The sequence below is a fragment of the Bombina bombina genome, chromosome 5, assembly GCF_027579735.1.
Source record: "Bombina bombina isolate aBomBom1 chromosome 5, aBomBom1.pri, whole genome shotgun sequence".
NCBI classification, from domain to species: domain Eukaryota; kingdom Metazoa; phylum Chordata; class Amphibia; order Anura; family Bombinatoridae; genus Bombina; species Bombina bombina.
In genome coordinates, this window is record NC_069503.1 from 372,836,878 (window position 1) to 372,851,300 (window position 14,423).

The 14,423-nt window shown below is 36.3% G+C and overlaps 1 protein-coding gene across 3 annotated transcripts in view; it reads left to right on the forward strand.

Annotated features, from left to right (window-relative positions):
* WIPF3 (WAS/WASL interacting protein family member 3) overlaps positions 1–14,423 on the forward strand; it is a 266,059-nt gene that overhangs the window by 237,793 nt on the left and 13,843 nt on the right. For all 3 annotated transcript variants that reach the window (XM_053714192.1, XM_053714193.1, XM_053714194.1), the window contains one exon: positions 11,947–11,997. In XM_053714192.1, coding sequence (XP_053570167.1) covers positions 11,947–11,997 — 51 coding nt within the window. The remainder of the gene's footprint in view (positions 1–11,946; positions 11,998–14,423) is intronic.

Below are 14,423 nucleotides of genomic sequence, written 5' to 3' on the forward strand. Positions count from 1 at the left end.
GATCTATGGTTATATTCTTGATAGTCAGATTTGGGGCGAGCCCCCAAAGTAGACCAGCTTGATTCATTTTGAAAATGATTAAGCACTTCAAATCTATTCGATGTACTAATGTTGGGACCATTTAAATTTTCTCTGTGATTGTCCCTCCTATTAAAGTTAGGTGGGCCATCTCTATCCTCCCTTCTTCCCTTCCATTGTTCATGATTGCCATAACTATTATGATTATTATTTGGATATTCATAATGTTTATTCATCCAAACCTGCCTATTAGTGTTATCATTAAAGGGTCTTCTATGGTTCCCACTCTTATTGTGATTATAATTATCCACATATGTTCTATTAGTTGGCGGAACTATCCTATTGTTGTTATTAAAACCTACTTCATTTCTATTCATACCTCCTTCAGGTTTTTCCTCAGTATGTTGATAATGAATACCTATTTGAGTGTTACCTCCTCTTTTAAAATCATTTCCCTGGGGGTTTTTACCTCTATTTATTAATCGCATATTTTCAGTTTTCTTTTTAAAATTGTAAACTTTATCCTCCTTAAAATCTTGTATATCCCTAGTTAATTTTTGTTGTTTACTCCTCTTCAGTTCTAATTCTAATTGTTTAATTCTATTTTGGATGCTATTATTCCTAGTCACCCATTTCTCCTCATTTTTAAAAACCTGTATTTTGGGAAGTATTTCATCCAGATCCTTTTTAATCCTATTTAACTTGAACTCTCTATATTTGATTAGAACTTTGATTAGTTTAAGAGAACACTCCTGTAAAGCCTCCTCCCATTCGCTAGTATATTCCACATCTTCCAAGTCAAAAGCAGGATATTTAAAAATACGAAGGCCCCTTGGAACCACATTATGAAGTACATAATTATCTAACAGTATTAAATCCTGCCATTCACGTGTATCCTGTTGTAATAACTTCTCTAATTTTTTAAAAAGCAAATCGGGTGATTCTATACTATTGTTAGTAGAATTTAAAATGTCATTAGTAAGATCTAAATCCCTTTTCCTATTATTCCTAGCACTATAGTCCCCAAAGGTCTCTGGGGTTTCAATATTATCTAACAGGGTAGTCATGCTGCCTATTTATAAAAAAGATCCAAAATACTAACCCACCAAAAAATAAATAAAAATGGCGCTAACTCCCTCTTAAAATATAATAAAATCGCTAATGTCAATTCTGTTTATCAATTTTTACAATTTTTACAACAAACATGTGTGGTATCCAACAAATGTTAAATAAATAAATCAAATCCCTGTATGCAATTATAGGGTAATCAAAACAGAATACACACAAATCAATATTAAAACAAATGGAATAACAAAAACGTTTTACCACTTTCCAAAAGATGTCAGTCCATAAATCACTATAGTCCTCTGCTGCTTGTTTACCAAATGGATCCTTCACACCAAATGAAGTAGGGCAAAAACTTTCACTTGTTCACGTGTGGAAACTTCCTGCAAAACAGTAACACTGTTTTTAATTTGAGCGCCTGTACAGGCGCTCAAATTAAAAACAGTGTTACTGTTTTGCAGGAAGTTTCCACACGTGAACAAGTGAAAGTTTTTGCCCTACTTCATTTGGTGTGAAGGATCCATTTGGTAAACAAGCAGCAGAGGACTATAGTGATTTATGGACTGACATCTTTTGGAAAGTGGTAAAACGTTTTTGTTATTCCATTTGTTTTAATATTGATTTGTGTGTATTCTGTTTTGATTACCCTATAATTGCATACAGGGATTTGATTTATTTATTTAACATTTGTTGGATACCACACATGTTTGTTGTAAAAATTGATAAACAGAATTGACATTAGCGATTTTATTATATTTTAAGAGGGAGTTAGCGCCATTTTTATTTATTTTTTGGTGGGTTAGTATTTCGGATCTTTTTTATAAATAGGCAGCATGACTACCCTGTTAGATAATATTGAAACCCCAGAGACCTTTGGGGACTATAGTGCTAGGAATAATAGGAAAAGGGATTTAGATCTTACTAATGACATTTTAAATTCTACTAACAATAGTATAGAATCACCCGATTTGCTTTTTAAAAAATTAGAGAAGTTATTACAACAGGATACACGTGAATGGCAGGATTTAATACTGTTAGATAATTATGTACTTCATAATGTGGTTCCAAGGGGCCTTCGTATTTTTAAATATCCTGCTTTTGACTTGGAAGATGTGGAATATACTAGCGAATGGGAGGAGGCTTTACAGGAGTGTTCTCTTAAACTAATCAAAGTTCTAATCAAATATAGAGAGTTCAAGTTAAATAGGATTAAAAAGGATCTGGATGAAATACTTCCCAAAATACAGGTTTTTAAAAATGAGGAGAAATGGGTGACTAGGAATAATAGCATCCAAAATAGAATTAAACAATTAGAATTAGAACTGAAGAGGAGTAAACAACAAAAATTAACTAGGGATATACAAGATTTTAAGGAGGATAAAGTTTAGAATTTTAAAAAGAAAACTGAAAATATGCGATTAATAAATAGAGGTAAAAACCCCCAGGGAAATGATTTTAAAAGAGGAGGTAACACTCAAATAGGTATTCATTATCAACATACTGAGGAAAAACCTGAAGGAGGTATGAATAGAAATGAAGTAGGTTTTAATAACAACAATAGGATAGTTCCGCCAACTAATAGAACATATGTGGATAATTATAATCACAATAAGAGTGGGAACCATAGAAGACCCTTTAATGATAACACTAATAGGCAGGTTTGGATGAATAAACATTATGAATATCCAAATAATAATCATAATAGTTATGGCAATCATGAACAATGGAAGGGAAGAAGGGAGGATAGAGATGGCCCACCTAACTTTAATAGGAGGGACAATCACAGAGAAAATTTAAATGGTCCCAACATTAGTACATCGAATAGATTTGAAGTGCTTAATCATTTTCAAAATGAATCAAGCTGGTCTACTTTGGGGGCTCGCCCCAAATCTGACTATCAAGAATATAACCATAGATCAGAGAATAATGAATGGAGAAATAGTCAAAGACATGAGGGGAATATCAACCATCAGAACCATTTTTTAGGGAAAACAACATTGCCCCACAATCCGAGACTAGAACCAGAACTGAGGCACACACAACAAGGAGCGTGGGAGACCAGACAAAGACAAAACAAAAGAGGTTTAGAACAAGGAGAGGAAAGAGAGGAGGGACAAGAGCTACAACAACCAAACAGAAGGCAGAGACGAGAAGAAGACAGGAATTAGATATCTTTAATTTGGCTAATTTAGAATTAGATGCGAATGATATCAAACTTTTAAACAAAGGTCTTAATTTTTCACCTAAAACATTACCTAATGATTTTGAAGTGTTTATCGACATCCAGAAATTTGTTAGAAAGTTAGTTTTAAAAAGATTTTATGCTAAAAAGGAATGTAATTTGAAATCAACCGTTAACAAAGATCATTTAGAAGGGAAAGATATAGAAACTTTGTCCATTCTGAAATCCCTAGAAGATATGGGTGTGAATGGCCAGGATGTTAATGAGAGTATCAATACAATAGAGGAGTTGCTAAATATTTCTATATACGAGGAAGAATCTACGATTAAGCATAGTAATCTGAAAAGACCTTCCACATTTTATCCAGTTGGGACACAGGGTGATCAAATTCCAGTTTTTACAAAAATGGTTATGGAAGAAGTATTTAATTTATTTCACAAGAAAAGGAAGAATTTAGTTAATAAGTACAATGATAATTTAACCTCCCAGGAGAGAAATTCTCTTAAGAAATTGATGGATAATAAAGATATCATTTTTAGGGCAGCAGATAAGGGGGGTGGGATTGTCATACAGAAGAGGGAAGACTATTTAGCTGAAGCTTACAATCTACTAAAAGACACAGATACTTATCAAATTATTAATGGGAATCCAACTAAACAATATCAGAATAAGCTAAATAAAATATTAGTGTTAGCAAAAACAGAAGGAGTCCTTGATAACGATGAGTTTAGATACCTACAGGAGAATGAACCTAGGATCCCAATTTTCTATCACCTGCCAAAGGTGCATAAGGATATACAAAAGCCACCTGGGAGGCCTATAATCTCAGGGATTGATTCCCTGAGTGACAAAGTCTCAAAATATATTGATTTTTACTTACAACCAATTGTTAAAAATACTAAATCATATATCAAGGACACCACACAAACCATCAATATATTTGAAGGCTTAGATTGGAAAGAAAGTTACTGTTGGGTAACTTTAGACGTGTCAGCGCTTTATACCTCAATCCCCCATGAGAAAGGATTGAAGGCCCTTGAAATGGAACTGTTGAACTGGAAATTTTCAATAGAACAATTGAATTTTATCCTTGATTGCACGAGATTCATTTTAGAGCACAATTATTTTAGTTTTGAAAATGTGTTTTATAGACAGGTCAAAGGAACAGCGATGGGGACTACATTTGCCCCATCGTATGCTAATATTTATATGCACAGATTTGAAATTGAGAAGGTATGGAACAATAATCCTTTTGTAAATAATATTATAAAATATTATCGTTATATAGATGACGTAATTATCCTCTGGGATGGTGACGAATCTTTGATAAATCATTTTCTACTACATATGAACAATAATGATTTTAATTTAAATTTTACAGGTAAACACTCAAGAACAAGAATAGAATTTTTAGACCTTTGGTTATATGTAGAGGACAACTTAAAAACAGCGGTGAGTAATTTTAGTAAACCAACAGATAGAAATAGTTACATAGATAATGGAAGTGCACACCTTAAAAGGTGGAAAGATAATGTGCCATATGGACAGTTCTTAAGACTCAGACGCAACTGTACGGATATAGAGATGTTTAAAAGAGAGGCTGAAAATATGAGGACTAAATTCAGAGAAAAGGGCTATAACAGAAATACAATAGAACTAGCATACAATAGGGCGCAGGAAGCAGATAGAGATTCCATCCTAAAACCTAAAAGTAATAAATCAATTCAAGACAATAAGGATACTTTAAGGTTTATTACTACCTATAATGAGGGTCATAAAATTATTAAAAATGTTATTAAAAAACATTGGGGTGTTCTTAAGACTGACCCTGTATTGGCTCCTATTCTGACAGAAGAACCTGTGTTCACCTTTAAGAAAGGGAGAAGTTTGAAAAACCTTCTAGCTCCCAGTAAATTGAGGAAGTTTGAAACAACAGAAATCAATAGAAAAAGCAATTGGCTGAGTCTAAAACCAGGCACATACAAGTGTGGGAAGAAAATCTGCAGTATGTGCAAACATATCAATAAGGATAATCAATTTAAAGATAGCGATGGCATTAAGTCTTTTAATATTAAGAGTAGATGTACATGTGACACCACTTATGTAGTGTACCTCTTAACCTGTGGGTGTAACAAAATCTACGTAGGGCGCACTAAAAGGAAGATAAGAAGTAGACTGACAGAACATTTATACAATATAAAAGAAAAAGTCGATAATCACAGTGTACCAATACATTTTGCAGAACACCATGGGGGAGACCCTAGGTCTCTTAGAATACAAGCAATTGATTGGATACCTAACAGTTGTAGTAATAGGTTGATGAGCCTAAAGAAGCAAGAAACTTTTTGGATACAAAAACTTAATAGCTTACATCCAAAAGGATTGAATATAGATATTGACATAGCAGCTTTTATGTGATTTGTTCTAAATAGATTTAGGGTTCCTTAGTAGCACCTTTTGTATAATTTTTTCAATTTTTCCTTTTCATTTCTCCTCATTTTTAAATAAAGTTTTAAATTAAGTTTAAATAACCTCCAATCATTACATTTTAAATATAAAATGAATTTCTTAATAATATAGTGTTAGGTAATAATCATATTTTTAAAACATACAATACAGTTTAAATGTTATCCCCAGAATGTTTTTCATGTATAGATAAATTTTGATTAACTTGCAGGGATTCAATTTCTTAATATGTGCATAAAATAGTTTGTATTAATTTTAAGTATTAATTTTACACATATCTCTTATAAAATTTTACCTAGTTAAAGGATTTTAATATTATTACTACATACTTATGTTTTAGGATATTTATATTTGGTGCTAATTAATTGTTGTTTGCGGCATGTATTAATTTTAGATTTGTTGTTATTAAACCGTATATCCTTGTTATCAGGAAAAGTAACATAGCATTATGGATTTGGTCTCTAGGACCCAGAGCATATACTTTTCACCTGTAGAACATAGGGGAAATTTTAACCAATAGGATCTGCTATGAGGGTTTATATTGTGACGGATATCGCATACACCCAGCATTTGACTCTTCATCCTCTTGAGAAAGTCTGCACGATAGCAGAAGAAACGCGTAGAGGTATCATAGGATTGTACTTTGGCTCTTCAGAGGAGCCGTAGTTCTAGGAATAGAACGCTTTTTGCTTTTTGGACATTCAGGGCTACCATAGCCCCAGGAACAAGGATTTCCCATACACTGACAGTTCCGGTGAACAGCGGAAGGGAACGGACATTGGGAAAAAAAGAAAAAAAGACAACTAGGCTGTGAAAACAGACCGGAGCAGCTGAGTATTTGGATATTTTACCCTAAAGGAGAAAGCTGTGTTTTTAAACTGCTGTATTATTAATAAAACATTGTAAGTGCATATTTTTAAGAGTAGCAGCGTTTGTGTTATTTATTGCACTTGAGTCTCTCTTTGCGCTTTTTTCTTTTTCAGAGTGAAACTTGTTTGGACCTGGCCTATCGGAAATTATTTCTGATATCACGGGAGGTAAGGATCATCTTTTCTCTCAAGATAAGAGAAACAAGCAGAAAGGACGACAGAGTAATTTTCGTTCCTTTCGAAATTTCAAAGGAAACTCTTCATCTTACTCCTCCAAGCAGGAACAATCCAAACCTGCATGGAGGCCTAACCAATCTTGGACTAAGGGAAAGCAATCCAAGAAGCCTGCTGTTAAATCCAAGTCAGCATAAAGGGCATGCCCCTGACCCGGGACCGGATCTTGTAGGGGGCAGACTTTCCTTCTTCACTCAGGTTTAGATTTAGGATGTTCAGGATCCCTAAGCAATAGAAATTGTGTCTCAGGGATACAAACTAGAGTTCAAGAGTTTTCCTCCCAGAGGCAGGTTTCTTCTTTCAAGATTATCTGCAAACCAGACAAAAAGAGACATTGCGTAAGAGACCTCTCCGTCCTGGGAGTGATTGTTCCGGTTCCAGTACTGGAGCAGGGTCAGGGTTTTATTCCAATCTGTTCATGGTTCCAAAAAAGGAGGGAACCTTCAGACCAATTTTAGATCTCAAGACTCTAAACAAATTTCTAAGGGTTTCGTCCTTCAAGATGGAAACTATTTGTTCCATTCTTCCCTTAATCCAGGAGGGTAAATTTATGACAACAGTGGATTTAAAGGACATGTACCTACATATTCCTATTCACAAGGATCATCACAAGTTCCTAAGGTTTTCCTTTCAGGACAAGCATCTAAAGTTTGTTGCTCTTCCTTTTCGGCCTGGCCACTGCTCCCAGAATTTTCACAAAGGTTCTGGAGTTTCTGTTGGCAGTACTTTGGTCACAAGGAATTGGGGTGGCGCCTTATCTGGACGACATTCTAGTCTAGGCGCCATCCTTTCAACAAGCAAGATCCCACACCGACATAGTGTTATATTTCCTGAGAACTCACGGGTGGAAGGTAAATGTGGAGAAGAGTTCCCTAGTTCCAGACACAAGAGTCACCTTCTTGGGAACCGTAATAGACTCCCTGTCCATGAAGATTTTTCTGACAAAAGCCAGGAAATTAAAAATTATAGATACTTGTCTAGTCCTTCAGTCCACTCCCCGGCTGTCAGTGGCTTAGTGCATGGAGTTAATCGGACTGATGGTGGCGGCAATTGACATCATTCCGTTTGCTCGCTTTCATCTCAGACCTCTGCAGCTAAGCATGCTCAGGCAATAGAATGGAGATTATGCAGACTTGTCTCCTCGAATAACGCTGGAGCAGGAGACAAGGGACTCTCTTCAATGGTGGTTGTCTCAGGATCATCTCTCCCAGGGAACCTGTTTTCGCAGACCATCTTGGGTGATTGTGACAACAGACGCCAGCCTTCTGGGGTGGGGAGCAGTCTGGGGCTCCCTAAAGGCTCAGGGAGTTTGGACTCAGTCAGAGTCTGTTCTTCCTATAAAGATTCTAGAACTGAGAGCAATCTTCAGTGCTCTTCTGGCCTGGCCCCAGTTAGCCTCACTACGGTTTATCAGGTTCCAGTCAGACAACATAACTTCAGTGGCTTACATCAATCATCAGGGAAGAATGAGGAGTTCCTTAGCGATGACAGAGGTATCCAAAATAATTCAGTGGGCGGAAACCCGCTCTTGTTGCCTACAGCGATCCATATCCCAGGGGTAGACAACTGGAAGGCGGATTTCCTGAGCAGGCAGACTTTTCATCCGGGGGAGTGGGAACTCCATCCGGAAGTGTTCTCCAACCTGATTCTCAAGTGGGGTCATCCGGAATTGAATCTCATGGCATCCCGTCAGAATGCCAAGCTCCAGAGATACGGGTCCAGGGACCCTAAGGCGGAACTAATAGATGCTCTGGCGGTCCAGTGGATCTTCAGTCTAGCATACCTGTTTCCTTTGTTTGCTCTTCTTCCTCGGGTCATTGCTCGAGTCAAACTGGGAGAGGGCTTCGGGGATCCTCATAGCACCGGCCTGGCCTCACAGGATTTGGTGGAGAAGGCATCTTGGCCTCCTTGGAGACTCCTGTTGAAGAAGGACCTTCTGATTCAGGGGCCCTTTCTTCACCCAAACCTAGTTTCACTGAAGCTGACTGCTTGGAGATTGAACGCTTAATTTTATACAAGCGGGGATTTTCTGATTCGGTCATAGAGACCATGATTCAGGCTCGTAAGCCTGTAACTAGAAGGATTTACCATAAGATTTGGCGTAAATATCTCTATTGGTGCGAATCCAAGGGCTACTCATAGAGTAGAGTTAGGATTCCTAGAATTTTGTCTTTTCTCCAAGAGGGTTTGGAGAAAGGTTTATCGACAAGCTCTCTAAAGGGTCAAATCTCGGCCTTATCTATTTTGTTACACAAAAGACTGGCGGATGCCCCAGATGTCTTAATTTAGTTCTCAAAGTTCTTCAAGGGGCTCCGTTTGCGCCTATGCATTCCTTAGATATTAAGTTGTTATCTTGGAAAGTTTTATTTCTGGTTGCTATTTCTTCTGCTCGGAGAGTGTCAGAGCTCTCGGCATTACAGTATGAGTCTCCTTATCTTATTTTCCATTCAGATAAGGTAGTTTTACATACTAAATTAGGATTTCTTCCTAAGGTTGTTTCTGATCGGAACATTAATCAGGAGATTGTTGTTCCTTCCTTGTGTCCTAATCGTTCCTCTCAGAAGGAAAGACTTCTGCACAATTTGGACGTGGTCCGTGCTTTAAAGTTTTACCTGCAAGCGACTAAGGACTTTCGTCAGTCCTCTTCTTTGTTTGTGGTTTTTTCAGGAAAATGCAAGGGACAGAAAGCTACGGCTACTTCTCTTTCTTTTTGGCTGAAGAGTATCATACGTTTTGCATATGAGACTTCTGGACAGCAGCCTTCCGAGACAGTTACGGCTCATTCCATGAGGGCTGTTGCTTCCTCATGGGCATTCAAAAATGAAGCTTCTGTGGAACAGATTTGCAAGGCTGCAACTTGGTCCTCTCTTCACACTTTTTCAAAATTTGACACTTTTGCCTCGGCTGAGGCCGCTTTTGGGAGGAAGGTTCTTCAAGCAGTGGTGCCTTCCATTTAGGTTCCATGTCTTGTCCCTCCCGTATCATCTGTTTACTCTAGCTTGGGTATTGAATCCCATTAGTAATTAAGATGATCCGTGGACTCATCGTGTCATAAAAAAGAAAAGAAAATGTATGCTTACCTGATAAATTTATTTATTTTTTGACACGATGAGTCCACGGCCTGCCCTGTTCTTGTAAGACAGGTTGTGGGTTATTGTAAACTTCAGACACCTCTGCACCTTGGCTTTTCCTTAACTTCGGTCGAATTACTGGAGTGGGAGGGAAGGGAGGAGCTATTTAACAGCTCTGCTGTGGTGCTCTTTGCCGCCTCCTGCTGACCAGGAGGTGAATATCCCATTAGTAATTAAGATGATCCGTTGACTTATCGTGTCAAAAAAGAAATACATTTATCAGGTAAGCATAAATTTTCTTTTTCTAATACCCCACACCCGCCATTTTTAACCCCTAAAAACTGCCTAGTGCAGTTGTTTTTTTGGGGGGGGGAAATGCTACTTTTTTCCCATGAAAAACTAAAAGACCAATTATTTCAGGGGAATTTTGGGCAGTTTTAGAAAATGAAACAGAGATCCAATCTCACTTGTAATGGTTGGTTCTTTATCGTGCACCCTTTTACCAGCGTGCAATCAATTAGAGCTCCACTTGTAATCTATCCCTATATTGTGGGAATATGATTAAAGGGACATGCTACACCAGAATCTTTATTGTTTAAAAAGATAGATAATCCCTTTATTACCCATTCCCTAGTTTTGCACAACCAACACAGTTATAATAATACACTTTTTTCCTCTGTGATTAACTTGTATCTAAACCTCTGCAAACTGCCCCCTTATTTCAGTTCTTTTGACAGACATTAATTTTAGACAATCAGAGCTAGCTCACCTGAACTCCACATGCGTGAGCACAGTGTTATCTATATGACACACATGAACTAACACCCTCTAGTGGTGGAAAACTGTCAAAATGCCCTGAGAGATAAGGTGGGCTTCAATGGCTTAGAAATTAGCATATGAACCTCCTAGGTTTAGCTTTCAACTAAGAATACCAAGAGAACAAAGCAAAATTGGTGATAAAAGTAAATTGGTAAATTGTTTTAAATTACATTCTCTATCTGAATCATGAAAGTTTATTTTGGACTAGACTGTCCCTTTAATATATCCAGCAATTAATTTAATAGCAATAAACTGTCCAATACTGCTGTCTACTTGTTTAGAGAGCCTCTGCCTCATTTATTCAAAGTGTACAAATAGCCTCACATATACCTGCACATTTATCTAAGGCAGTATAATCTGTTCAGGTCATGAAATGTATGGCCTGAATGCATGATTTTCAGGCATGGAAGTACACACTTTAGGATTGGAATCTAGTTTTGTACATTTATTAAAGGCTAAACGTGCTCATTAGTACTAGATGATTGTATACAAATACTGCAATTGGTATTGTGTCTTACCCATTTTTAATGTATATAGTAAAGATTTGATATTTTCAACATGCTTATAGGGTAACCTTTCCAGCATCTATGCTGGGTTATGTAAATAAATGGCTGAACCAAAAAGGGTCTGGCTCCTATGCTTACATTCCTGCTTTTCAAATAAAGATACCAAGAGAACGACGAAAAATTGATATTAGGAGTAAATTTAAAAATAGCTTAAAATTGCGTGCTCTAACTGAATCATGAAAGAAAAAAAATGAATGTAATATCCCTTTAACAAATATATATGCTTATACTATGTGCCAACCTTCTCTCCTTAATAATAGACAATATTTATCATCTTGATTCATTTTCTTTAAGTTAATAATTATGGCTTTTTGTTTACCGTCATATGTATGTTATAATTATAATATGCTGTTTCATATATTATATTAATGTCCAGTTCTTGCATTTGCATCTTTATTCTTTACACATTTATTATAATATAGTTATAATGTTCATTTATGATGCATTTCTGATTATAGAATATAATTCATATATTATCATTACTTGTATATCAGAGGAGAAAAATTAGAACAGAAAAATCTGAACGCTTTCTTCTGCTTTTCAGGCAATCGTAATTCTTATGTGAGGTTCAGTTACTATTATGCCTGTATGTTTTGTATTTTCTTGAATGTCCTTAATAAAAAAAATAACCTTAATTCTCTTTTTCCTCATTTTAGGCCAACATCAGAGAGACCCCCCACAGGAAGGGAATCGGAAACCAAAAAGAGGTATAGCAAACGGAGAAGAGGATGCAAAGGAGGGTTGGAGTGTAGAGCCAAAAAAACAAAAAGGGCAGAGAGAAACAACAATTAACAAATATCAACAGGAGATTTATAATATTTAATTTAAAATATTAACTCATGAAGAAGAAACACTGTTAAGAAAGGGTCTGTCTTTTTCACCTGATTCTGCCCCAAATGATTTTGAATTATACATTGACGTTAAGAAACTTGTAAGGAAGCTCACCCTCATGAGACATTATTATATGAATAATGATATGAAGGATGAGGTTGAAAAGGGAGACCATAAAGCTTTAGATGAGTCTATAATAGTATTGGAAAGTTTAGAAATTGAAGGGAGTAATCAAGATCTAATCAATGAAGCTATGTTACTTGAGATCCTACAGGAATTAGATAACGTAGCCAAGGACATACCGAAAAATGACAGTTCACTTAAGAAAATCCTCCTTTTATGCAACACATTCAAATGGAAATTATATTCCAGTTTTTGAATCATTGTTGGAACAAGAAATGAAAGCAATCTGTCCTAAGGATAAGAAAAAGAATAGAAGTTATGGAAATCTCTTGAAATTAGAACAAATAGCTCTAAAAAACTCAAAGATGATAGGGACATATTTATTCGAAGTGCGGATAAGGGGGGGGGGGGCATTGTGATACAGGATAGGCAGGAAGACCTGCAAGAGGCTTCCATGTTATTACAGCATAAAAACACATATAAGATTTTGGATTAAAATCCCACCTATACATTTCTGATGGAGTATAAGGAATTAATTTTGTGGGGGAAGAGAAATATGGTTTTGACCAGTATAGAGTTTAGGTATCTGGAGTTTGAAAATCATGTTCTACCAATCTTTTATCACCTACCCAAAATTCATAAAGGATTAAAAAAACTCTGGGTAGACCGATAGTGTCTGGAATAGGAGGTTTAACTATCAGATTATCTGAATATGTTGACCATATTTTGAAGCCGATGGTCCCTTGTTTGAGATAATATGTGAGAGATACTCCTCATATATTAGAACTTTTGGAGGGGACTATATAGCAAGAGTATTACATCTGGGTCACAGTGGATGTAAGCTCATTATATACATTGATCCCCCATGTTTTAGGTATTACGGCAGTAAAATACTTCTCAGAAAGAAGTGGATATATAAACGCATTACAATTAGACTTCTTGAAAAGATCAATTGAATTTATACTAACAAAAAAATATTTTATGTTTGAAAACAAGTACTACCTACAGTTAAAAGGTACCGCTATGGGTACAAAATTTGCCCCAAATTTCGCGAACCTGTACATTGGATGTTGGGAGGATCTATTTATATATAATGCAGTAAACCCCTATAAAAATCAAATAATCAAATGGTATCGCTAAATAGATGATATACTAATTATCTAGCAGGGTTCAGTAGAGTACTTGAGAAAGTTTGTGAAATATACAAATGAAAATAGGTTAAATTTACAGTTCACGATGGAATGGAATAAGGAGAAAATTACGCTTTTGGACTTAGAGATTGCACAAGAGGGAGATGGAGTATATACCAGACTTTATACAAAACGTATGGACACAAACGGATATTTACATGCCCATAGTCGACATCACGTTAAATAGAAATGGAATATCGCTCTTGGGCAGTTTCAGAGGGCAAAGCGTAATTGTACGAAATATGAGGATTTTGACAGAGAAGCTGAGACAATTACAAATAGGTTTTTAACAAAAGGATACTCAGGAAATTTAGTGAATGGATATCATGAGAAAGTGAAAAAATGGATAGAGAGGGTTTAATGACAAACAGGAGAAATGCATTGGAAGAGGTGAAAAACTAAATGTTCAACTTGTGACGAAATATAACAGGGCCTCTAGAGAGATTGAGAAAGCAGTGAGGAAGCACTGGTCCATATTGATGTAAGACCCTATTTTGAAACAGTCACTATCCAATAAAGGGCAGATGATCTTTAAAATGAATAGAAGTTTGAGGAATTTAATTAGTCCAAGTATGCTGAAGCCTGAGAGTTCAGAAAATTGTCTCAAGAGAAGCACATGTGGCTTCTACAGATGTGGGAGGAAGTATTGTAGGTGTTGTGAGCATATAGATCCCAGAAATCACGAGTTTGGTAGATGGGGGGATCACAAGTATCAGATCATTATGTTTTTAGTATCTATTTTATTAACATTTGTTGCCATTTTTATGAGATGTATACAGTGTGCATGTAAGAGATGGACAATATAATGAATAGGGCACTATAAATAGGAGAACCCTGAGGATAATGGGCATAGCCTCTGAAGAAGCTGGGAGGAGCCCTGCAAAACTAATTAGTCCACGCCCATATACGTTACTGTGACACAAGTGTTTTCACTGTGGTAGCTGATCTGAGCCGGCAATACAGAGACGCCGCTATTTTGGGCACACAGA